The sequence below is a fragment of the Stegostoma tigrinum genome, chromosome 2 (assembly GCF_030684315.1).
Source record: "Stegostoma tigrinum isolate sSteTig4 chromosome 2, sSteTig4.hap1, whole genome shotgun sequence".
In the NCBI taxonomy this organism is placed as follows: Eukaryota; Metazoa; Chordata; class Chondrichthyes; order Orectolobiformes; family Stegostomatidae; genus Stegostoma; species Stegostoma tigrinum.
The window spans coordinates 16,514,800-16,540,279 of record NC_081355.1 but is presented as its reverse complement, the minus strand read 5'-3'; the positions used below and the strand labels follow the sequence as shown (position 1 = coordinate 16,540,279).

Genomic DNA, 25,480 nt, shown 5'->3' with positions numbered 1-25,480 from the left:
TTCCTCAGAAGCATTAATGACAAAATGACCCCTTTCCGTGGCTGTGTATTAGCATTAAACATGTCTTTGCAGGGTTGCTAAGGTGTAAACCACATATGGTTAATTACACATTTTTTACCTGAGAGCAATGCAACACCTCATCAATATTCACACAAACAAATCTCAAAATCCTTCCACTAGAAAATTCCAGAAGCAACAGGTGTGTACTTCTACCTTGCCAGTGCTTCAAGCTGGCAGGAAAAGCCATTCACTTCAGCTGAACGTTCCGTAACCCACCTTATGATCTCAAAGTTGAATGCATACTAGGATATGCTACAAGCTGTTGAGTTGTGAAATCAGTAACTATGCTGTTTAACTTAGATGATTTGGTCACAAACAACTGCTGTTTGAGTGCTTGTTTTCTCAGATTGGCCTGATCTCATGCTGAGGATATTCTGCTTTGAGTTGTTATAGTGTGCTTTCAGGCATGTACAGGTGATCTGGAAGAATTATGCACAGCAACTGACTTGTGACATAGCTTCAGGAAGGCTGAGCAGAAGTGAAATTTGAAAGGAATGCAGGGACTTGGGAAACCGTACCTATTGCATTGAGGACTGTGCGGGTGAATGGACAAGCTAGAAAGAGGGCCATAGATTCTCTTGAGTTAACAACTGAATACTGTTCATGCTCTTGTCAATTATCAATGTCCCACATGTTTCCAGTATATGGGAAGGAAGACATGAACAATCAGACTGTAACATTTTTGGGACGTGTTGTTCTATAATTGGGGAGACCTATGCAAACTTCAGTTTGCTGTCATTCCATGGAACATCATTGTTGCTGGCCAGCCCAGCATCTGATGCCCATCCTCTCGACATTCTAGAGATGGTAGTGAGATTGCTGCGATGTGGGTGCACCACAGTGCCATTTGGAAGAGAATTCCAGGATTTTGAACCAGAATCGGTGAAGGAATGATGATTATATTTTCAAGTCAGGATGGTGGGTGTGATTTTTGATTTAGCGGGGGACTTGTAATTGATGGTGTTCCCATGCTTCTGCTGCTTTTGTTCTTCTAAGTGGACGAGGGCTACTGTTTAGAAGCAGCTGTTGAAGGAGCCTTGGTCAGCTGTTGTACACTTTCTGGTTGGTCCACGCTGCAACTGTTGTGTCAGTCATAGAGCGGGTGAATGTGGTGCTAATCGAGTGGCTTGCTTTGTCCTGGATTCTGTCAAGTTTCTTGAGTGTTGTTGAAATCTCACTTGACGTATGAATTTGGGAATATTTCATTACATTCCTGACTTGTGCCTTGACAGTAAATGGGTTTTGGCCAGTGGGAAGAGAATTCCTGGCAGAATGCCCAACCTCTAATGACCTCTTGTAACCACAGTGTTGATATGGCTGGCGCAGGTTAGATTTGTATCACTGGCCACCCTTAGTATGTTGATGCAGGTTCCTTGTCAATTATTATTAGATTAAATATTGGTTCAGTTTCATTGAATGGATATATTTTTGGACCTGTGAAGATCCGCTGGTGAGATGTTGCGGTTCACTGAGTCTACATTACTGTGACAACATGCACTCTTGCATTAATGTAATTTTGAAGCTGTAGACCGTGCTGGTGGAGGCTTCAACTTTTTGTTCCAACACCTGGTGGACTGAGTGCCTGCTGTTTTATCATCTGCTGTTAGTGCATCTTGTAAAGGTTCTTGTTTGATCATGTGATGAACACAGCTTTCTGGGCCATTAGTCTCGGTTTGGGATGTGAACCCACAGCTTCTAGCTTAGAGATACGGACACCAGCCAGACCTTCCAGACCATCTGTATTGTCTTAAATAATGTCACTTGGCATTGAACCTCCTGACCATTTTTGGAAATGCCAATTCTCTCGAATTACAGCAGTGTTTCCAGATTTAATTGATTTTGTAAAAATCTCCTGATACTCCTGCAAGTAAGCCAGCAATAAAGTAACGTGGGCATTTTCTCTGTTCACTGTTTTCCATAGATAAACACACAAGTAATATAATTGCTATTGACCTGAGATTTGATGTGGGTCTGTAGTTTGCACACTTTAATATATTTCTGGAGTGCAGAGACAGTCAGCATTGCAATGTGAAGAAGCAAAAGTCTCCCGGATCTGCTCATAGCAGGGGTGCCATGATGTCTTTCCATGGTTAAGTGCTGAATGCGAATACATAGAATGGAGCTGCACCTCATGCGCTGAGGTCTGTATGGCATTTTTTGATGCTGAATATCGAGGTGCTCACTCAGATGAACAGTAATCAATGGAAACTTGGTGAAGTAAGCTTCCTTCCAACTACAATCATCAGTTGGATCAGTGCAACAGCATGTTCACTGCGATGATCCTGCTGCTCTGAAACACAGGTCCCAAATTAAACTTCATTTTCCACGCTGCTCCAATTCCAATTGCTCTAGTTAAAAACCTGCAGAGCCTGGATCCAAAGGGGCCCTTTCGGTGAGGAGCTGAGTGGTTTCTGTTAAGCCTGCAGAAGCAGCTTCTACAGGGTTTCTCCCCGCTTGGTTTTTTTTATGGCATTTTCAAGCGGGTACCTGTGAACTAGCCCAGCTGTCTGTGAGTTTCAGCAATGGATTTTTGTTTTTAAAAATATCATTCACGGGAAGAAAGTTCTGCTGACATTTACTGCCCATCCTTACCTGTCCTTGGGATGATTAAGAGTCAGCCATGTTATTGTGTGTCTGGAGTCACTGTACACCAGGCCGTGGCTGACTTCCTTCTCTGCAAAGACATTAGTGATATTAAGTGGCAGTAGTGAATCAGATGGTTTTTTGCTGAAATTGGTAGTGGCTACTCAATTGCCATTATTCCAGCTTTCTCTCTCATCTATAATGGTGGGATTTGAACCATTTATCCCCAATTAGCCTGGATTACTAATTCAGTGATATTACCAACACCTCCCCTATATATGCCTCTGACTTCCTGTCGAGATTGTTGGATTGTATCCAAACATGAAGATGTTGCACAATTTTACAGTTGCTGAGAGGGTTTGCAGCTTTTACAACTAATAGGGATTTTCAAGACTTATTTATAACCTCCTGACTATGGTGTATGTGGCCATGATTATTAAGTGCTTCACTTTGGAAGTTCATGTCAGTTAGTGAGAGGTTGCTGTTTACTTGCTGGGTATGAGATGTTTGTTGGGCCTAATGGGAGGCCTATCAAATTTAATATTAAATCTTAGTTTGCTGCCCGACAGCAAGAAGCAAATGATTAATTGAAGCCTGCTTACAAGTATCTCCCATCGCTGTGCCAGATGTAAGATAACAAGGTGTAGAGCTGGATGAACACAGGCTGAGCAGGAAGGCTGACCTTTCGGGCCTAGGCCCTCCTTCAGAAATGGGGAAGGGGAAGGAGGTTCTGAAATCATTAGGGAGAGAGGGGGAGACGGATAGAAGATGGATAGAGGAGAAGATAGGTGGAGAGGAGACAGACAGGTCAAAGAGGCGGAGATGGAGCCAGTAGAGGTGAGTGTAGGTGGGGAGTTAGGGTGGAGATAGGTCAGTCCAGGGAGGACAGACAGGTCAAGGGGGCGGGATGAGGTTGGTAGGTGGGAGGTGGGGGTGGGGCTTGAGGTGGGAGGAAGGACAGGTTAGGGAGGCGGGGACGAGCTATGCTGGTTTTGAGATGCGGTAGAGGGAGGGGAGATTTTGAAAGCTTGTGAAATCCACATTGATACCATTGGGCTGTGGCAGATGTGATGAAATGCAAGGGTTATATCGCCCTCTAGAATATTGAAAAGTAACTGCAGGTGGTGGGGAAAAATGCCTGGTTGTTGCAGTCAACTGCTTTAATACTTGGTAGCAAAATCAACTGTGTGTGCTCACGCACGCAGTGCTGGGCGCTGTGGGGGTGCTGCAGAATAAAGACAGAGCCTTTTGTGAGGAGCTCCTCCTTCAGGTGTCCTGCTACAAAGGGGTTGGGATTCCCTGATCCAGAGCCTGGTGCAGAAGGGACAAATCAATATGAAATTGTCACCGTTACCAAGGCATTCTTGACGTTAACACTTTTTACAGACTTAATTATAATTTGTAGTTAAATGGCAACCTATTATGCTTCAATGTAAAAGTTTACATGTTAATATGGATTCATTTGTGTAAAAGGTAGCGAAGCAGTTTTGCAATGACTTTTCATGGACTGTGCAGAATAAATAGTGACTTGAGTCTGTGGTATCTAGTAAAGTTTTACTAGCTTTGTCAGTCATTTGAGGCTAGAAAGAGTTGGAATTTGGGAGCCTGAGATCTGCAGGAGACTGAATAAATGTGATGAAACAGAAATACGTTTCCCCTCCTACACCAAGTGCCATTCTGATTTGGAGCTTTGCCACTCTTCAATGTCACTGGTTCCAAATCCTGAAGCTCCTTACAGTGCTGTGTGGGTCTTCCTACACCATGTGAACTGCAGTGCTTCAAAATGGTGGCTCACATGGGTAATCAGGGGTGGGCAGTATATGTTGGCCTGGGCAGCAACTATCTACATCCTTCAATGAAGATATTTTTAAAAACCTGACAAAGGTTTGTGGGCAGATTCCTCTTTTGTTGCATGATATGGTGTTAGGACATTTATTTTGTGTATCAAGAATTTAGTTGTCATTTCTAGGCTTAATCTGAAATGGAAAATATTCTGATGAGGGTTTCTGTCTCTAAATAGACCAGTCATATGTTTAAAAGCTTAATGTGTTTGGTTACAGGGACCATTTTAACACTCGGTGAATTAAACGGAGGGAAGCCAGTTTGGCAGCAAACTGTCTTTACCTCTGCAACCTGGAGAGGGCAATAGGACACAGTGTCCATTTTAACAATGTGACCACTGGATTTCCTGAACAGGGTTAAATTTCGACCCTGTTGTTGTTGCCAAAATTCATCAGAACACTTGTTCGTTGAAGGCTTAATTTCCCACTTGGTTAATCACAAATGGTTGTCAAAATCCTGTGTTTGACTTTCCAAATTATATAGCTGCCTTTCCAACATGCAATATTTTCCCTTAAATTTTAACTGAACGATGCAGCCCTGTTCTCAATAATAATGCAGAAACAGTTGTTAAAAAGTGAATGCTGAAGATGAACTTTAATCTAAAAACATTCATTTTTTTTCCATTAAATTGGAATGTCTGATTTTGTTGCGTAGGAGCTTAACAAGTTTTTAAGGTGGAATCACCTTCACTTGCCTGTCCCCCAAGTAAAATGGTGATTGATCCAAACCTTGGCTTAGAATTGGCCATTGGATTGGGTTCGCTGTGATGTTGCCTGCTAAGTGAGATGAGAGCTGGTAACATGGTTCTTTGCTGTTTGGATAAGAGCTGGGTAGCCAGTTTCCATTTTAGTCCCCATACTGTCTGAGGTTCTGCCAAATCTGAATGTTTCCTCTCCAACGTTAAGGTTTGAATTGAAAGTTTTTTTGCCCTTTTTTCAAGTGTATTTTTTTTTGTTTCTGTGTGCTTGTCAGTAAACATGTTTCACAATCCTTGTTGCAGTGGGCGCAGGAGCATCGTGGACTTGGATAACTGGCTTTAACTTTTAAGTTATGAAACACAAAGGACTGTTAGGCCACATGACCTAAAGCCAAAGTGATAGATTGTAAGGAGTGTTTTAAAGGAGGGAAGAGGAGTTAAAAAGGTGGAGATGTTTAGCAAAGGGATTTAAAGAACTTGGGACCTGATGAGGTGATTTGAGTGCAGAAATTGCAAAGGTTTTTATGGCTGGAAGCAGTTACAGAAATTTGAAACCAGGTTATCGTCCAACAGGTTAATTTGAAAACACAAGGTTTTGGCAGACTCTTACTTTGAAACGTTTTTTTTTCCCAAATAAGCCTGGTGGACTGTAACCTAGTGTTGTGTGACTACTGACCTTGTCCACCCCAGTCTAACACCGGCACCTCCACATCAGAAATTTAGAAGGGTAAGACTATGGTTGGTGTTGAAAAGTAGGATGAGAATTTTTAATTAAGGCATTAACAGGAAGGGGGCCAATGACAGAAACAGGAATGATGTGTCATAGGAAAGTGGTATATTAGAATACAGCAGCACATCAGCTGAAGGTGATATGTCAGAATTGGAGGTTGGTCAGAACACCCTTGGAATCAAGTCTTGAAATAGTGGAATAAATCTGGAAATACCAAACTTTTGGGTAGGTGTTTCCTCAGCTGAGACCGTGCAGAGTCTAGCATTGGCTTTTCAGAGGTAGGGCTGCCTTGATTGTGTTACAGATTGACAGAAGGGAGATTTTTCATGTCAAATGCAACACAGAGGCTGTACACATTTTGTATGGGGGTGGGCGTTTGCCAAGGAGAAAGATGGAGTTTGGCAGGTAGGGACCAGACACTTGAATTGCTTTTCCCAATATTTAGCCTGGACAAATGTTCCAACACAAGGTGGGTGAACATTTCAAGAAAACTGGAAGATTAAATGGTAATGGTTTAAACTGTTAAGTCTTTACCATTTGCTGTCGGGCAGCTAGGTTGGCATTAAATGCCAGCAATGGCCACACACTGAGACGGAATAGTTCAAAAACTTGGTACAGTTTGGACTAGTACTTCATGTAGCTTCTACTCTTTTTTTTACCAACCCGGAAATGAAGACAACGTGAGCCTGGATTCCAGAGAAATTACGAGCTAGGCTTGTAGTGCCTGTGGCAGCAACCACAATATAACCTTGGTGCAATCTTCCTCTGAAATCCCTGGGCACTTTCAAGCTACCTGCACTTCATTTTGATGTTTAGACAAGACTGATACTGCCTAAACATTTTAAAGTTTAACGTCTGGGAGCAATTAAGTGTGAGCAAGAATGCACAGAGCTCTCGAGCATAGAAGGATTGAAGTTTGTGTAATGGGGCTCTGTCTTGGGACAGTGTGCGCTGTGGCCACCAGGTTTAATTTAAATATGTCCGAGTATTATTGAAAGCTGGTGAAATCAGCACGTGTCTCTTTGTCAAATGACTTTTGATGAGTGGTTCTGTTTAGATTGCAGATCATAGCCGTTTGAATATCTTAGTTCTCCATTCAAATATTAGCTTGACTGAGTATATTATGAATAAACTACACACAGTGCTTGATATGAAGTGAGGTAGATGGCGAAACAACTCTTTATTGCCTAAATTAAATAGACAACAATGTTTAGGGTCAAGAACTCTCCAACATAACTCCAAAGAACTTAAAATGCTCAATGTAGGTTTGACAAGCAGAGTTAGATACACGTCAGTAAAATTATTTGACAAAACCTTGTGCTGCTTATTGTGTCACTTTGCAAGTGACACTAGTGTTTAACGTATTTTCCTTTTGCCCTTCTAATGATGTGACACAGCTTTGGGTTTGCTGTTTCCCATTGTTACAGGGTTGCCAATTTCTGCAGCATTGCTGTGTTCGAAGGCAGATGTCTCCCAGGGGAGATTGGAAAGCAATGCAATAGCTGTTTCGCCCATTGGCCTTGCGTGCCATTTCTGGTGGCTGGAGTTAGGGGGACAAGCACTGGAGGTGATCAGTACAGGATCACGCTGCAGGGAAAGGGGCAAAATAACTTCTCTATGTCAAGGGGCCGTTTGATGTAGAGGAAATATAACGATTCTGGATTTACCTGATTACTGCGGAAATGGAGTTAACTGAAGTTATTTCAATAAGGCGTATATCAAAATACAATGTCTGCGTAAGTGTGTGTATGTTACATATGTGATATAAATTTATCTAATACATAGATGAATCATAAACCACCCAAAAAAACATTATTTATGGGGTAAATGTCTTTTGAGAAATTGCCACTGGGCTGTTCATGCATCCAGTTTGCACAAGGCAACCCTAGTACCCAGGGCAATATGCTGCCCTATGTCTATCAGTAGCTAGCTCAGCTGGTCTTAGACATGGTGATACAAAAGACAGAAAATCCAGGCTGACCAAAAAGCAAATTGAAGGTTTTTCATAATTCTACCCGAAATACCCGATTTGTACTAGCTTTGAGTTCTTCCTGTTTTCGTGGTTTGCAAAAAGCTTTTAAAGTGCAATGACTGCTTATTAGCATCCCAAGAACAGTTCAAAAACAGGCCAAGGTTTACCTAGACATCTACTGAAGATAACTGTAAGATATAGGAGCAGAATGAGGTTATATGGCCCATCAAGTGCTTCAGGAATAAATTGTGGCGGATATGTTGCTCAACCCCATTCTGCTGCCTTCTTCCAGTAACCTTTGATCCCCTTACTAATCTATATCTGTCCATATCTATTTTAAAGACACTCAATAACTTAGCCTCCACAGATTTGCAATGCTCTGGCTGAAGAAACTCTCCCTCACCTCAGTTCTAAAAGGTTGTCCCTTCTCTCTGAGGGTGTGCCCTTGTGTCCCAAACACTCTTCCTAATGGGAACGTTTCCACATCCACTCTGTCCAGGTGTCTCAGTATTCAGTAAGTTTCAATGAGATCCCCCACCCTTCGAATGTCCTTCTAAACTCCTCTGGGCACAGACCCAGATTCCTCATATGACAAGCCCTTCATCCCTGGGATCATTTTCATAAACCTCTTGTAGATTGCCCTGCCAATATCAGGACATCCTTCCTTACATACAGTGCCCAAAATAACATTTTAGTACTACAAATGCAGTCTGACCAAAGCCTTATACAATATCAGCATTACATCTCTGCTGTTGTATTCCAGCCCTCTTGAAATGAATGTTAACATTGCATTTGCCTTCCTAGCTGCCAGTGGGGCCTGCATTCTAACCTTCACAGAGTTAGAATTAGAATCCCTGTAGTGTGGAAACAGGCCCTTCGGCCCAACAAGTTCACGCTGAACCTCCAGTGCATCCCACTCACACCCAGTTCCCCCAATAACCCAACTAAGCTACACAGCCTGAACATTACGGGTAACTTAGCATGTACAATCCACCTAACCTGCACATCTTTGGACTGTGGGAGGAAACCCATGCAGTCACTGGGAGAATGTGCAAACTCCACATAGACACCCAAGGCCGGAATCGAACCTGGGCCTCTGGTGTTGTGAGGCAGCAGTGCTAACCACTGTGCCACCATGCCACTCACGAATTCTCAACTAAGACCTCCAAGCCCCTTTTGTGCTTCAGATTTCTGAAGTCTTTCCCCATTTAGAAAATAGACTATGCCTCAATTGTTCCTGAGAGAGTGCATAGCCTCACGCTTTCCTACATTGTATTCCATCTGCCCACTTCTTTGCCCACTCTCCTTGCCTGTTCATGTCCTCCTTCAGCACTACCTGCGCGCCCCCACTTATCTTTGTGTCATCAATTGGGAGGTCATCTGCAAACTTAGCAATAATGCCCTAGATCCTTCATCCAGATCGTTCGTATATAATCTGTATAGTTGTGGTCCCGACACCGCCTCTGTGAAACTCCACTAGTCATTGGCTGCCATCTTGGGAGGAAGAAAAACACACTTTATTCCTACATTCTGCTTTCTGCCAGTCAGCCAATCCTCTGTCCACGCCAATACCTTGCCCCGAGCACAATAGGCTGTTATCTTATTTAACAGCCTCTTGTGCAGCACCTTGGCAAAATGTCTTCTGGACACAAAATACATGTAGGATAGATTATGCGACTGAGTAAGAATGGAGTACAATGTTGGAAAAGGAGGTGGTCCATTTTGGTGGGGAAATACAGCAGAGCAGAATATTATATAAATGGAGCCATTCCAGAGTGCTGCAATAAAGAGAATTCCGGGTGTTTTTGTAAATTGTGTTAGATTTGCCGTGCAGCCATAGCAAGTAGTTAAAAATGCAAATAGAATGCTAACCTTAACTGAAAGGAGAAGAGGGTGCAAAAACAGGGACATGTCATAGACGCATTGTCATACAGCATGAAAACAGACCATTTAGTCCAACCAGTTCATGTTGAATATAATCCCAAACTAAACTAGCCTATCTCCTCCTGGCCCATATCCTTTCAAACCTTTTTCATTCATGTACTTACCTCAGTGTCTTTTTAGATGTTGTAATTGTGTCCACATCCTCCACTTGCTCAGGAAGTACTAAAAGAAAAGACAATTGCGCCTCCTGTTTTTTTTAAACCTCTCTCCTGTCACCTTAAAAATGTGTCCCCAAGTCTTGAAATCCCCCATTCTAGGGGAAACAAACACCTATTAACCCTACCTTAACCCCTCACGATCTTCTAATTCCCTGTAAGGCCACCTTTCAACCTCCTAAGCCTCAGTGGAAAATGTCCCAGCTTAGTCGGCCTTTCTTTTATAACTCAAACTTTCCATACCTGGCAACATCCTGGTAAATCTCTGAACCCTGTCCAGCCTAATAACTATCCTGGAACAGGGTGACTCCCCCCCCCCCCCCCCCCCCCACTTCCCAATACGGAACTGGACGCACTATTCCAGAAAAGGTTTCACCAATGTCCTGTGCAGCTTCAAGTTGACTTCCCAACTCCTGTAGTCAAAGGGCAGAGAAATGAAGGCAAGCATACTAAATGCCTTTTTAACCACCGTGTATGTATGAGAGGGAAATTGTAAAGAATTGTGTATCTGAGCCCCTAGATACCCCTCTCTTTTGGCTGTGCAAGGCATTTATGGGACTGCATCTGGAATATTGTTCAGTTTTGGTTTCCTTACTCAAGGGATATAGTGTTTGTATGCTTCAGGAATGTTCCCAAGGGTTGAATTTTGGGAAGAATGAATTAGCATTTGAGCAAAAGATTGTGCAATTCAGGCTTGTATGAAATGATTGGTAGAAAGGAGAGTGGGCCTGGTGATCCAATTTATCATATATGAATTGAATGGGATTTGAAAAGATAGATTTTCAAACTGTTTTTCCTCGTGGTAACTTAATGAACTCCAAGATAGAGTTTCAAAATGAAGGATATTGTAATTGAGAGATGAGAAGGAAGTGAAGCAAACACAGAATGCTGGGGGAACTTGACAGGTCTGGGAGCATCTGTGGGCAGAGAGATGCTAATGCTTAGAGTCCAGTGTGACTTTTCTCTTTGACTGCTAATTTACTCTACTTCACCCATGAAGACATTCAATGGCCCAAATGTGATTATTTTGTCGTCAGATTTCGTATTGATCTGGAGAAAGCTGTGGTGGGGTGCAGGTAGGAAATTGAAGAGGAGGCCACATATTGTATCATCTGTGACGCTTTAAATGTTGAAGCAGGATCAAACAGCCAAATGGCTTACTCCTTGTTTTGTTCATTAGAACTTCAAGACCACATGTTATGATCGTATATGACACAAGAGTTCCTGTTATTGATTGCAGATCATTTATGATTAGTGTAAACAATGTTCATTCTGCTGATCATTGCCAAATTGCAATAATGGACCTCAAAGCAAATTGAAACCAATTGAAAATGGGAGTTGTATTTTGTTTAAGAAATGATTCGGGCACTGGGTTGATTATAAAGCCTCTGTGGGGTGGGATAATGGTTTACAGCCGTTGTTTCCACTGTGTTCTGAACTGTCACTGGGCCGTACCTTGGGTTTATTGTTTGTGACTGTTCCCGAGAGTTCACTATTTCCATAACCTCCCTGCTTCGAAAGGTCAGCGTTTTATAAGATGCTGTCATTTTATTTTAAGAAGTGAGAATTATACAAACAAGGATGCAAAGACGATTGTTTTTCAGATGTCTTGTGTTTGCATACTGCACAGAGATTGATTTATTCAGAGCAGTCAGTTGTAATCAGCATTCAACATTTTATTGCAGAGCTAAATGTGGCCCTGTAAATTGATTCATCCCTGTAGGTTCAATGAAAGTCAAGGGCAGCATCTCAGATTGTAATTACGAGAGGAGAAAAGGGAAAGGTAGGAATGCAGCCTAGAAATAGAAGAGATCGGCTAGAATATTGAATGCTGAGTTGATGTGCTCGTGTAGTGTTGAAGTGTTACGTAGAACATAGAACATTACAGCACAGTACAGGCCCTTCGGCCCTCGATGTTGTGCCGACCTGTCATACTGATCTCAAACCCATCTAACCTACACTATTCCATGTACGTCCATATGCTTATCCAATGACGCCTTAAATGTACCCCAAAGTTGGCGAATATACAACTGTTGCAGGCAAAGCGTTCCATTCCCTTACTACTCTGAGTAAAGAAACGACCTCTGACATCTGTCCTATATCTTTCACCCCGCAATTTAAAGCTATGCCCCCTCGTGCTCGCCATCACCATCCTAGGAAAAAGGCTCTCCCTATCCACCCTATGTAACCCTCTGATTATTTTATATGTTTCAATTAAGTCACCTCTCAACCTTCTTCTCTCTAATGAAAACAGCCTCAAGTCCCTCAGCCTATCCTCGTAAGACCTTCCCTCCATACCAGGCAATATCCTAGTAAATCTCCTCTGCACCCTTTCCAAAGCTTCCACATCCTCCTTATAATGCGGTGACCGGAATTGTACACAATACTCCAAGTGCGGCCGCACCAGAGTTTTGTACAGCTGCAGCATAACTTCTTGGTTCCAAACTCGATCCCTCTATTAATAAAAGCTAAAACACTGTATGCCTTCTTAACAGCCCTGTCAACCTGGGTGGCAACTTTCAAGGATCTGTGTACATGGACACCAAGATCTCTCTGCTCATCTACACTACTAAGAATCTTACCATTAGCCCTGTACTTTGCCTTCCGGTTACTCCTACCAAAGTGCATCACCTCACACTTGTCTGCATTAAACTCCATTTGCCACCTCTCAGCCTAGCTCTGCAGCTTATCTATGTCTCTCTGCAACCTATAGCATCCTTCGTCACTATCCACAACTCCACCGACCTTAGTGTCATCTGCAAATTTACTAACCCATCCTTCTACGCCGTCATCCAGGTCACTTATAAAAATGACAAACAGCAGTGGACCCAACACCGACCCTTGCAGTACACCACTAGTAACTGGTCTCCAGGATGAACATTTCCCATCAACTACCACCCTCTGTCGTCTTTCAGCAAACCAATTTCCGATCCAAACTGCTATATCTCCCACAATTCCATTCCTCCGCATTTTGTACAATAGCCTACTGTGGGGAACCTTATTGAACGCCTTGCCGAAATCCATGTACACCACATCAACCGGTTTACTCTCATCTACCTGTTTGGTCACCTTCTCAAAGAACTCAATAAGGTTTGTGAGGCATGACCTTCCCTTCACAAAACCGTGCTGACTCTCCCTAACCAATTTATTCTTTTCTAGATGATTATAAATCCTGTCTCTCATCACCTTTTCCAACACTTTACCAACAACTGAGGTAAGGCTCACTGGTCTATAATTACTAGGGTTGTCTCTACTCCCCTTCTTGAACAGGGGAAGCACATTTGCTATCCTCCAGTCGTCTGGCACTATTCTGTAGACAATGATGAGTTAAAGATCAATGCCAAAGGCTCAGCAATCTCCTCCCTGGCTTTCCAGAGGATTGAAGGATAAATCCCATCCGGCCCAGGGGACTTATCTATCTTCACCCTCTGAAGGATTTCTAATACCTCTTCCTTGTGTTGTTCTGGTTTACAGGAGCACAGGGTTATGTCTAAAACTTTGTTGCAAATCGCACTGTAATGAAAAATCATGTTAAAACCGGAATTAATTGGGAAACACCATAAACAGACTATGGTAGTGATTAATTCAATAAGTAATGTCTCATTTTAAATAAACCAAGTTCTTCTGAACAATGCAGATTTTTAAAATTGTTTTTAAAAAGATCTAAAATTGCAACTGTCTTCATGAAGCACTCTATTCCTCCAATTCAAGCTTTTTGGGTGCACACACATAACTACTTTTGCTGCAGAATCCCTGAGATTTGGAATTCCATCCCTAAAGACCTCCTGCCTCAAAGCTGGAAAGAGAGTCTTTCCTTAAACCCTATCTCTGACCAAAGATTTGGCCACCTGTGCTCTTATCTTTCTATGTGACTTGGTTTTTGTTTTTCATTCATAATGTGCTTGTGAAGCACTTGGGATAATTTACCATAAAATCTTAACAGTGCAGGAAGAGGCTATTCAACCGTTTTGAGTCTACACTGACCCTCTGAAGAGCATCCCGCGTAGACCACCCCATCCATCCCCGTAACCCCACATGGGGATTTTATCATGGCTAATCCGCTAACCTACACATCCCTCGACACTATAGACAATTTGGCATGGCCAATCCTCCTAAACTGCGCATCTTTGCTCAGTGGGAGGCCCTGAAAGAAACCCGCTCAGCCATGGGGAGAACGTATAAACTCACCGCAGGCAGCTGAGGCTGGAATCAAACCCAGGTCCCTGGCGCTGTGAGGCAATAGTGCTAACAACTGTAAGAATACTACATAAATGCCAGTTATTATATTGTGTTAAAGTGCTCCTTTTTGCTAGCTCTTGGGATATGTTGAGAAATAAAATAACTGATGCACTCAACTCAATATTTAGAAGGAATGGTTGCACAACACTGGCTGTAATTTGACATTAATTAACAAGGTTATCAGAAGGGAACCTTAGAAAAAAACAAAATAAAAGTTTGTTTTTAACACTGGTCTATGTTTCCAAAGGTGGCTCTGAAGCACAGCCCAGTGGCAATGTAGAGGACATTCTCATTCTAAGATGTGAATTCAGTTTCGATGCTGTAAATGTTACTGTTTATTTCTTTTCATTCATTAACCTCCCATATGCAAAATAGAGATATTTGTTACTGTTTGTGCAATGCAATTGTAAGTATCTTACTAACGTGTTAACCTTCGGAACTGTGCTTTAATCCCATTAGGATGACAAGGATTTGGTTCATGAATTTGTCGTTGCTGAGGGTTTGACATGTTTGATAAAAGTAGGAGCAGAAGCAGACCAGAACTACCAGAATTACATATTGAGAGGTAAGCAGTGCATTCTCTCCTGTCTCTGTGCTTTCCAAAAGGAACACATGGTTTGTTTCTTTTCACTGTGCATATCAGAGCTTGTACAGACCTCACTGTCTGGTGGCTTCAATTGACATAGTCTGAGCAAGTTTTGGAATGAGGCCTGTGTGGTTAGGGTTGGTCTGTTAAGTATGGTAGTTACTCTGTAGCCAGCCTAGTAAATAGAAGCTTTGCAAATTTTTCATTGGCAACCAGCATATGGGCTGTCTAAGAAGAATATATAAGACTGACTTTGAGCTGCAAAAGCTTTGCTACAGAAAGATTTTGGTCCTTCACGCCCTATTGCAATAGGAAGAGAGTCTCTTCGGCACTGGAATGATAAGATATTATTTCACAAAATTATTTCAATTTTGACTTTTTGGAGTTGCCGAGAAAGTTCATCCATCAGCATTGTGTACTGCCGTTAACCGATACAAAGCATTGCAAGAACGCACCATATTGAACATCTATCTTGTATTGAATCTCTTGTGATAACCTATCAAACTCTTTTGAAGTTCAACAACACAGGATATTGTGTACTGCAGGGATGAACCTGGAGGGTTCTGGTGCTTTGTGATTTTTCTGAAGGAGAATCTTCACCTTCAGCATTGCAGATGCATTCAGCTGATCTCCTGTGTTAAACATCTTGGCATCAATTTTAAGTTTAGCATCTCACACAATCTCATTTCCAAATCCCTCCATGGATTCTCTCCACTTCATCTCTACAACCTCCTCCGACCCTATAAAAAATGTTCGAAATTTCTGTTCCTACAGTGTTGGCCTTGTTGGGATCGGAGGCTGTGATTGGTGCAGCATTGCCATCTTTGCTGTTAGCTGCTTCGGCTCTGCTCTTCATTAAAACTCTTTGATCTGCATTTTACTTAGGATGTGCCTTAGAAGTTGCCTTTCAGGCGCTGTTTATGGTCACTCATTCTGTAGTCTCCTCCTGAGGCTCAATAACAAAAATTGGTACCACTGTTAGAGTCATACAGCATGGACACAGACCCTTCGGTCCAACCTGTCCACACAGACCAAGTTTCCTAAATTAAACTAGCCCCACTTGCCTGTGTTTGGCCCATATCCCTTTAAACCTTTCCTATTCATGTACATGTTCAAATGTTTTAACTGTATCTGCATCTACTACTCTGTCTCTCTGGCAATTATTCCACATAAAAACTATCCTCTGTGAAGAAGTTACCCATCAGGTCTCTTTTATCTTAAGCAGCTTTTGAACATGTTTCTTCATTGCAGGTTCTGTGCAAATGGAAGTCATTGTTGATTTTACACACAGCTCTTGCCTGTATTGTGACTGCTGCCCCCTTCTCTAACTTCCTTTCTCTCTCTATCTCATACTGTTATTAATTAAATCTGAAGTGATTGTGGAGGGTGAAGCAGGGTCAAGCAGTGGAATTAATGAGCTTTTACAGGCCTTCAATGAGTGATGGGTTGAAACAGTATGGTGTGTGGGCTACGTTTGAGGGGAAAAAGCTGACCAAAAGATCTGTGGTGTGTGCTGCCAATTGCTTGATTTATCCTTGCTCCCCAGAAGTTTTTTATTTATATTTGGTCTGCAATGTCTCTGGTTATTGTTTGTTTTATCGGCTCAGTCGCTGGAAAAGCATTGTGCTCATTCTGAAGTGTGTCTTTGCTCTTGGAAGCTTATGTTAGTCTAAGTTACAAGATGCCTGTGAGAGAGTTGCGAAGAGGAGCATGAAGAGATTATGATGCCAGCCTGAACCACATGAACCATTCTGAACAACAATGGAGGTACACAACTGGATGGTTTTTGGAGATCAGTTGCTGGAAATTTGGAAGAAACTTATGGATTGTAGTTCTATGGGAAAGTTGTTTTGATGGAAATTATTTCCCTTCTCTTTAATCCACAGATTCGATTACACACATTTAAGTGCAGACCATGAAAAGAACTACATTTTCCTGTATTCTCGCAATATTCTGTCACTTTTAGTCTCTTAAACGAGGGTGGGTGACTGGTTTACTCTCCCCTCCACTCCCTAGCTCCTCCTCCCTACATTGCAATGAGTAATTAAACTGATGTGAAATCTATAAAGCCATCCTCTCCAGCTTGAGGAAAGATGGCCAGTTGGCATTTCAAAGTGCCAGCTGTGACCTTAAAGTTAATATCTTAGTTTTTAAAATCTTTATCCTTTACTTGTTACAGCCCTTGCTGGATCTCTCCTGTTCCCTGGCTGAATTTGATACCCAAGCCTGTGGTGAGGGTGGGGGTGGGGACATTTAATTAGAGAGATGGGGACCTTAATACTTCCCTGAAGTCAGTGGCTGGAAAGACTCTGGATCGACTGGGAATCCAGTTCAGAATTTCTCAGTGCTCCGTGTTCAATTTCTCATTGACCCGGCAGAGGACACAACTTGTCAATGCAGGAAGCCCGGAAGGTAAATCCTGTAAGGGTTTCTCTTGCTGAAAGGTATTTTGTGTCCAATTGGAGAAGCCAGTAGTAGGAAGGGGAAGGTCTGCTGAAAACCACTTTCTATAGGCAAGCCCTGCCTTTGTTCCTAACACTACTTCTCCTCCTCCTCCCGCCACACTCCAAAAACTCATAATGGCATTCATGCCATCACCCCTCTCTAACTGACTATCGATCTCAATAGGTCAGCCCCTCAGTCTGGCATCTTTGATCCTGAGAGCGACCTCCCACTACCTAGGTAAATGCCTAATCAGCTCTTATTTTGATGGGCCTTGTTGACGAGAATTGACATGGGGCTCTCAGCTGGGTCTTCAAGCAGGCAAAACCCCCATTGCCTCCAGTAAATACGGCCTTTTCAGTGTTCACTTGGTGCCCAGTACCCCTTTATCGTAAGGGGCACATAGAAGACCATGAGTTGATTCTCTGCCCTCACCAAGTTCTAGTGATCTCTTGACTCAGAAATAATGGGCACGTAGCCATATCCAATGACTTAAGTCCCTTGGTACTATGCATGAAAATTATTCTTTATATCTGTGGAAAATGCTTCATGATCTGATCTGCCTAATGTATGAAAGGAGATGTGTTCTAGTTTTTGATATTGTTGATGGAAACGTGGTTTAATATTCCAAATCTACAATTAACAACTGGATCAATAGAAAAAGCCTTAAAATGTCACTGGAATGGTATTTTAACTGAGCTGTCATTTTATCTGATGGTTTGTATTCATGTCGCCCCCTCATCGATAAACTGCTCTACTGTCCCAGCAACACTGGATATGTTGTAGCATCCTAGTCATACCTGGAGTGGCGTGTAGGGCAGAATTGCCCATATTCTTTTAAGTATAGCAACAACTAATATACTGCCCTCTGGTTGACTGGCAATCAGCTCACAGAGTTGACAAGTGAGTGAGGGCAAGCATCTCTCCTGATCACTGTTCTACCATTAATGACCTGGGTCACCAGAAACTGCCAGACATTTGAAGGATGTTGTCAAGCAAAGACTGGAATCGAAGGTTTGGAGACAAAGAGGACTGCTTTCTTGTTTGCTGCTAGTGCCTCCAATTTCCCACGGATTGGGACAACTGCAGCTCCCACCCCTAAACTCAGTCAGGCTACCATAGCTTCCCAGTCGAAAGCACTTCAGCTTGTTCACCAGGTCGATTGGGGAAGTGGTGAGTTGAGACCTATAAGTGGCCATTAATTGTTCACTTAAGGGCCTTAGTTGCTGCCACACCAAAATGTTACATCTGGATATTCTCTGGAAGCACATAGTTACCAAGATGCTGCGTATCTTGCTGGGACCAACTTGGATCATTATTTCCCCTTCTCACAACCATCAGGGACAGACAAATTGCATGCTAGGTATTATCTCAGTCAGACATCTGTATGGTTGACTGGTCCCCAAATGAGGAAGATGCCCCTGCTGATTTATAGATATTTTCAAAGCAATCTATTCGGAGAAGTTATAACACACGCCCCCACTGCCACCCTCATAGAGCAGGTCCCCTGGGCCACAGGTAGGGACACTACCATTGGCCACATTACCACCTCATTTATATTCAGATTTCTGTTGAATGCTCAATAGAAACACCTGTTCTGTCAACAAAAATAAAATCAATGTCAACTGTTCTTCAATGGGTAATACTTTTGCCTTTGTTTCAGAAGATTAAGGTTCCAGTCTTCTTTGGGGGTTTGATTGCAACAATCTACACCAACCTTCAGAGTGTAATCCCATTAGTGGTGCTTTTATTTTTGGAAGAGCCATCTTTTGGCTGTGATATAAGATGCCATGATATTAATTAGGGAGGTGGGACAGGAGTAAGCTCTTTAGTGTTCTGGTTTTGGGAGATTAATATTGGCCAGAGTATCTGGTCATTGTTTCAGGGACCGTACATAATGGCTACTGCATTCTCTGTTAGTACAGAGGTCAAATTAAAATCTTTGCTTTAAGCACAATTTGTTGTTCTTCCAGTTAAGTAAACTTGACTGCAAACATTCTAGTGGGTATGTTGAGTTTAATCAGAGTGTAGGGTTATAGCACAATGATTATAAAGCAAAAGACATGTGACTGTGACAGCAGTGAGTACCAGTCCAAGCTGGTAAAGCTCTCATCTGTCTCCTTCACACTGCCTTCTTAATATCTTCCTTACACTATCCACATGTAGCTGGTTAGTGGTTCTCCTTTCCACCGCCATGCTGCTACTTTTGGGAGATGGAGAGAGAAATGTTTTCATACTCTTTCAGGAGTGAGGTTTGTTCGTGACAAAACTTTGCCGTGCTGTGAAGGTTCCCAATGATATGTCAAGACCTCTGTCCAAACCATAGAGCAAAACTCCACCCTTGAGTTTCTTCCACAGGCCTTCTGACCCTTTTGTGTAATTTCAATTATACTCCAGCATCTTCTATTATCTGTTCTGTAGTATTCCCAATGAATCATATCACAACTTACTCACCCAAAGCATCCCATCACCAGCCTCCAAACTTTCAAGGACTTCTTTTTTTTGCATTTGCTGTAATTTATGCTGTGAGCTCTTCATGAAGCCAGCCAATCCAGAATAACCTTACTAGTTCCTTGATAGTTGTATTGGACGATGGAAAAATTCACTGCTGTTCACTGTGATAACTCCTTTAACTCATTGCGGTGACATAAGAGTTGAAAATTCCTAGTAAACCATAACTCTTAACATGAATCTAATTGTTAAGCTTCGTATATAATATATGTGGCATGTTCTCCATGTTGAGAAGAACAAACTTCATTCACCTTTCACTTTTTTGATTTTTTTATTAAATATTCCTGATCTAGATCATTAAACATTCCTGATCTAGATTAGCAGCTTATTGGTTCAGTCGGCACCTGTAGTAACTTGTCATTGTGATCAATGCCAAGATCCAGCAACTGAGCAATTGCTAAGGATGCTGAAGCTGTTTTTCCCAGGAATCCTGGCTAGCGATGATGGTTATTTCATAGAATCATTTGAATCAAATAGTACAGAAGAGGCTCTTCGGTCCATCACGTTTGTGCAGTCAAAAGATATACTAATACTCTCACTCTCCGCTTTCCTGCCCCAGACTCCTAGCCTTGATTGTCATACAATTTCAAGTGCTCAATCAAGTACCTTTTTAAAGGTTAAGGCTTCCTGCCTCAACCTCCCTCCCAGGCAGTGTGTTCCAGGGCCCCAGCACACTTTGGGTGCGAAGTCTTGTTCTCAAACTTTCTCCAAATCGCCCTCCTTTGACTCCAGAAGTGTGCCCCCTTGTTACTGATCCTTCGGGGAATAGTTGCTTTCTTTTCACCCTGTTCGTGCCCTCATAATCTGAAACACAGTGTCGGGTCTCCTTGACCACCTCTGCTTCATAGAAAACAACCTCAGCCTTTCCAGCCTGTCTCCATAGCTGAAATGCCCCAATCCCAGGCAACTGCCTGGTGAGCCTCCTATGCAGTGCAGTGCAACACAATCACATCATTCCTATACTGTGATGACTAGAACTGCACGTGCTACTCCAGCTGTGGCCTAACCAAGCTTCTATAAAGGTCCCTGCTTTTTATAATCTATACCATTGACTGATAAAGGCAAGTGTTCTGTATCCTGCCTTAACTCCCTATCCATATGTCTTACCACCCCCAGGGATCTGTGGACAGCACCCCCAAGATCCCTATGTTCCTTTTGAGCTCTCTGGTGTCTTTCCATTCATTGAGTACACTTTTTTTTTACCTGTTACTTTCTCGAAAATACTTCACCGCACATTTATCAAGATTAAACCCCATTGCCACCATTAATCTTTTGACAATATTTTCCCTCCAACTTCCGTGCATCCTGTCAACGTATTTCTGGGAAACAGTATTACTTTCAGTGATAGCCCTTAAACTAAAAGATGCTTTGAATTGAGTGCCCGTAATTCCTTGTAGCTGCTCAGGCTTCTTACAAGACCCAATGTTACATGTACTTGAATTACATAATGACGTCTGAAAGGAACTAGGTGTTTTCAACTGAGGCATTCCGTCAGGTTCAAAGCAAATGGTTCAGTGCAGATGCCCATTACCCTCAGGTTTGGGTGTCTGCCCGTGTTAGCGAGCCCCTTTTGTAACTGACTTGTAGCAGAACTCCACATTTAGTGCACGTGATCACATTTAGAAGATAGATCCCGATTTTCCTTAGATTCTCAAATTATCTAATTTATCTTGCCTTGGACATAGTGGATGACATCATGTGTTGATTGAAATGTCTCCCACAATTCTTTAAATTGATTGAAGCCCCTCCATCTTGTTTTGGTCAAACTTTCTGTCAGCAGGTCCCTTGTAGCCTCCTATCTATCAGCCCAATCTGTGTCCACTTCTTCTATACGCTGTCATTTTAAGTCCATATAACATTAGCCAAACTTCAGGAGTCACCAATCATCACCACCTTTTCCAACGGTTTTTTTTTACCAGGTCCTTAATTATTTCTTGCATTGTTTTGACATAAACATCTTTTGGGTGTTCACTTCTCTCAATCATTTTAATCCTATTTCCAATGTCATGTCCCGTCCTAATGTTATTTCTGCCTGCACGGCATAGAATTTCTTAGAGTTACTACAAAAAAACCTGGCATGTCCACATACCCTTGGGAATGTGGCCCAGCAATATATTAACATTACACTTCAAAAACTATTTCATAGGCTGAAAAGTGCTTTGGGGCATCTAGTTATGAAGGACACTTTAGAAAAGAAACAAAAACAGCAATTGCTGTAAAATCTCAGTACGTTGGGCGGCATCTGTGGAAAGAAATGCTTTAACGTTTCTGATTGAGTGACCTTTGCAGTCCTGATGAGGAGTCACTTGACCCGAAATGTTAACTCTTACTTATCTCTCAAGATGCTGCCAGACCTGCTGAGCTTTTCCAGCAATTTCTGTTTTTGTTTCTGATTTACAACAACATCCTTGGTTTTTTTTGGTTTTTACTTCTCCCTAACACGTGGCAAAAATAAGAAAGTCAGCACACAGGACATCAAAATGTTGTATAGGAATGTTATTTTGTGAGCATAATATCACAGATTACTGGTTTTACTGATAAGCTGATGATAGACGGCACGTTGAATACTAAAAATGTCATGATCTCACAGAACAGTGGGCCAGCCTACTCTACATGATAGTCCACAGTTATTGCAACATTGATTGCAAGAAAGGTTTAAGTCATTTTCGGGCCTCCTCTTTTTATTTAAAAGTCCAGAATCTCTCAACTTGTAAAATACTGCAAGTTTTATTTTAATCATTTACAAGTTGGAAAAATAGCAGCTGTGTTAGTCTCTCTGCATTGCAACTGGAATATTGAGTGCAAATGTAGCTCCAATGTATGCTGTGGATCAGTGTTTTTAATCTGTAGGAAGATACAGATAACTGTGTCCAAGCATCAATATTTCTTAACACTTTTAAACTGCAAATTCTCATTCTGTAAAGTTTCAAATAAATATTGGAAGGTTGTAACCATAACAGTCAAAATGTGGATTGTTTTGATGATAGATGGAGTAGACCATGCCTGTGTTTGCTAAATTTAGAAGATTTAAGAGGTAGTCTAATAAAAGACATTAAAAATCCTTTTAAGACTTGATGAGGTAGATACTGAGAAGACAATTCTCCTGGCTGTGCTGTCTAAAATTAAGGATCACAGCTTTAGAATAAGAATTATAGAATCCCTGCAGCGTGGAGTCAGGCCATTTGGCCCATGGAGTCCGCACTAATGCTCCGAAGAGCAACCCAGTCGGACCCCCCACCTCTGCTCCAATCCCTGTAACCCTGCATTTTCCATGGCCAGTCCAGCGAACCTGCACATCTTTGGACTGTGGGAAGGAACCAGCACACCTGGTGGAAACTCATGGAAACACATGGAGAATGTGCAGACGCTGTAACCAGTAGCCCAAGGGTGGAATTGCACCCCAGTCCACTTTACTGTGAAGCTGCAGTGCTAACCACTGAGCTGTCATGTCATTTACAACTTAGAATTGGAGATACTTACTTATTTTTCATTGAAGAATTTAGATTCTTTGGGGTTCTCCACCATAGGAATGCTGCTTCATTGAATATATTCTGAACTGTGGTTAGATTTTTGGCTCCTCAAGAAATAGAAACATTACAGGAAAGTACAGTTGAGCACTTTTAGCCTGCTCTCCCTACTTAAGGTACTGAAGGATCTACTTTTCCATTATTTACAATTAACCAAGGTCAGAAGTCACATGACACCAGGTTATAGTCCGACAGGTTCGTTTGAAGCCACAACCATTCAGAACGCTGCCCCTTCATCAGATGAAGTCTGAAATATTTTTGGACTGTAAGCGTTTTCGTGTGACTTCTGACCTTGTCCACCCCAGTCCAACACTGGCCCCTTCTCTTATAATTAACCAAAACAGAGGTGGGTGAAGGATGAGTGGAGATTTCCTGCAGTGTCAAGTCATCTTTTTCCCATCTGCAACTAACATGAAGATGGTTTACCTGAAGGGCATTGGTGTCAAGTGGTGACTGATACACACCATATATTGTTCAGTTACAGGGATGTTGATTTCTATCATGGAATCACTAATCTACGTATTCAATATATCCAGTCTTTCTATATTCTGACCACTGCACCTATGTAGGAATGTCAAACTGTGATCAGCTATAAGCCTTAGGCAGAAAAGTTGAGCCAGGATTGTGTTGGAAGTTAATCAGTGCAATCACTGTAGGTATTTGTGACCACTCGTATTTTACGTTTGGGTTGTGCAACCTTCATGTCCATTAAATAATATCATTGAAGTCATCTTGAACTGTTTTCCAAAGAAGGTATTTGTTGCAATGCTTTTCCCACATGCATTCTAAATACAGATGTATTTTAATGATAACTGCAGTTTGAAATCATTAGTATTTACAGTGAGAACAATGTTTTTAAAATGTTTCTTTTATCTTCTCACAGAATCTGGTAATTTCTCTTTTCAATTACCAGGCAGTTTGCAAGGAATTACATTTGGAAGCTGCTTACATGGCTTTATAAATAAATGGCTTAAATACCCCACAGATTTGGCAAGCTTGTGTTGTACAATATATATTAGATGTGTTCTAATCCAAAAAGGCTGCCAAATGCCTCAGTTTATGTTTATATGATTAAAATGGATTTGAAGACCGATTTGTATTAAACAAGCCTGTAACAATTCTTTCTTTGCCACTTTAGCAACGTATTTTCTAATATGCATAGAGCACTTAATCTGTTAACTTCTTGTTTATATGTAAACATTTTTGCTGCAATCCATCAATGCTTCTCAGTTGATCTATGAAGGTGCATGAGTTGATGTTCATTACATTGCAAACATAGGGTATAGCCATTTGAATGCACCTCCTAACCCCACAAGCTCCCATCATTATCACATCTCACTCATAGCCTACTCGGAGGTAGGAAGGACTGCAGACACTTGAATCAGAGATAAGTGTGGAGCTGGAAGAACACCACAAGCCAGGCAGCATTGGAGAAGCAGGAAAGTTGACGTTTTGGGTCAGGACCTTTTCTCCAGAAACGGGGGAGAGGGAAGGGAGATCATAAAAAGAAAGAGGAGGGGTAGGGCTGAGGAAGATAAGTGGGATGGCGATAGGTGGGTGCAGGTAGGATGTGGTGGGGATGGGGCACTGAGGTTGGAGGAGTGAATAGGTGGGAGAGAAGATGGGCCAGTTGCGTCAGGTCAAGAAGGTGGGAATGAGAGGGAGGGTTGGACATGGAATGAGACCCACTCCCTGGGTAATTGTCCATCCTGGGCCGCCTCCAGTGTCACAAGCAGTGCCTCATATTCCACCTCTGGAGCTTACAGCCCAATGGCCTAAATGTGGATTTTACTACTTTCAAAATCTCCCATCCCCTGGCCACATCCCATGACCAACCCTCCCCCTCAAGTCTGCCTCCTTAACCTGACACAACTTGTTGATCTTCTCTCCCACCTATCCACCATCCACCACCCACCACCTCACTGACCAATCTCCACCACTGCCTGCCTGCACTCCCCTATCACCATCCCACCTACCTTCCCCGGCCCCACTCCTCTGCTGTATTTATTTCTGATCTCTCTTCCTTCCACCCATTTCTGAAGAAGGGTCCCGACCCGAAACGTCAGCATTCCTGCTCCTCTGATGCTGTGTGACCTGCTGTGTTCCTCTAGCTCCACGCTGTTATCACAGATAACCCAATCAGTCTGACATCAGCTATGGTTAAATTCTTGGAATCCATAGCGTGAGATCAA

At 42.2% G+C, this 25,480-nt stretch overlaps 1 protein-coding gene across 5 annotated transcripts in view; it reads left to right on the top strand.

Moving 5' to 3' along the window:
- The window catches only part of fhod3b (formin homology 2 domain containing 3b), a 583,240-nt gene that overhangs the window by 280,691 nt on the left and 277,069 nt on the right, over positions 1–25,480 (top strand). For all 5 annotated transcript variants that reach the window (XM_048559318.2, XM_048559356.2, XM_059652629.1 and 2 more), the window contains one exon: positions 14,682–14,787. In XM_048559318.2, coding sequence (XP_048415275.2) covers positions 14,682–14,787 — 106 coding nt within the window. The remainder of the gene's footprint in view (positions 1–14,681; positions 14,788–25,480) is intronic.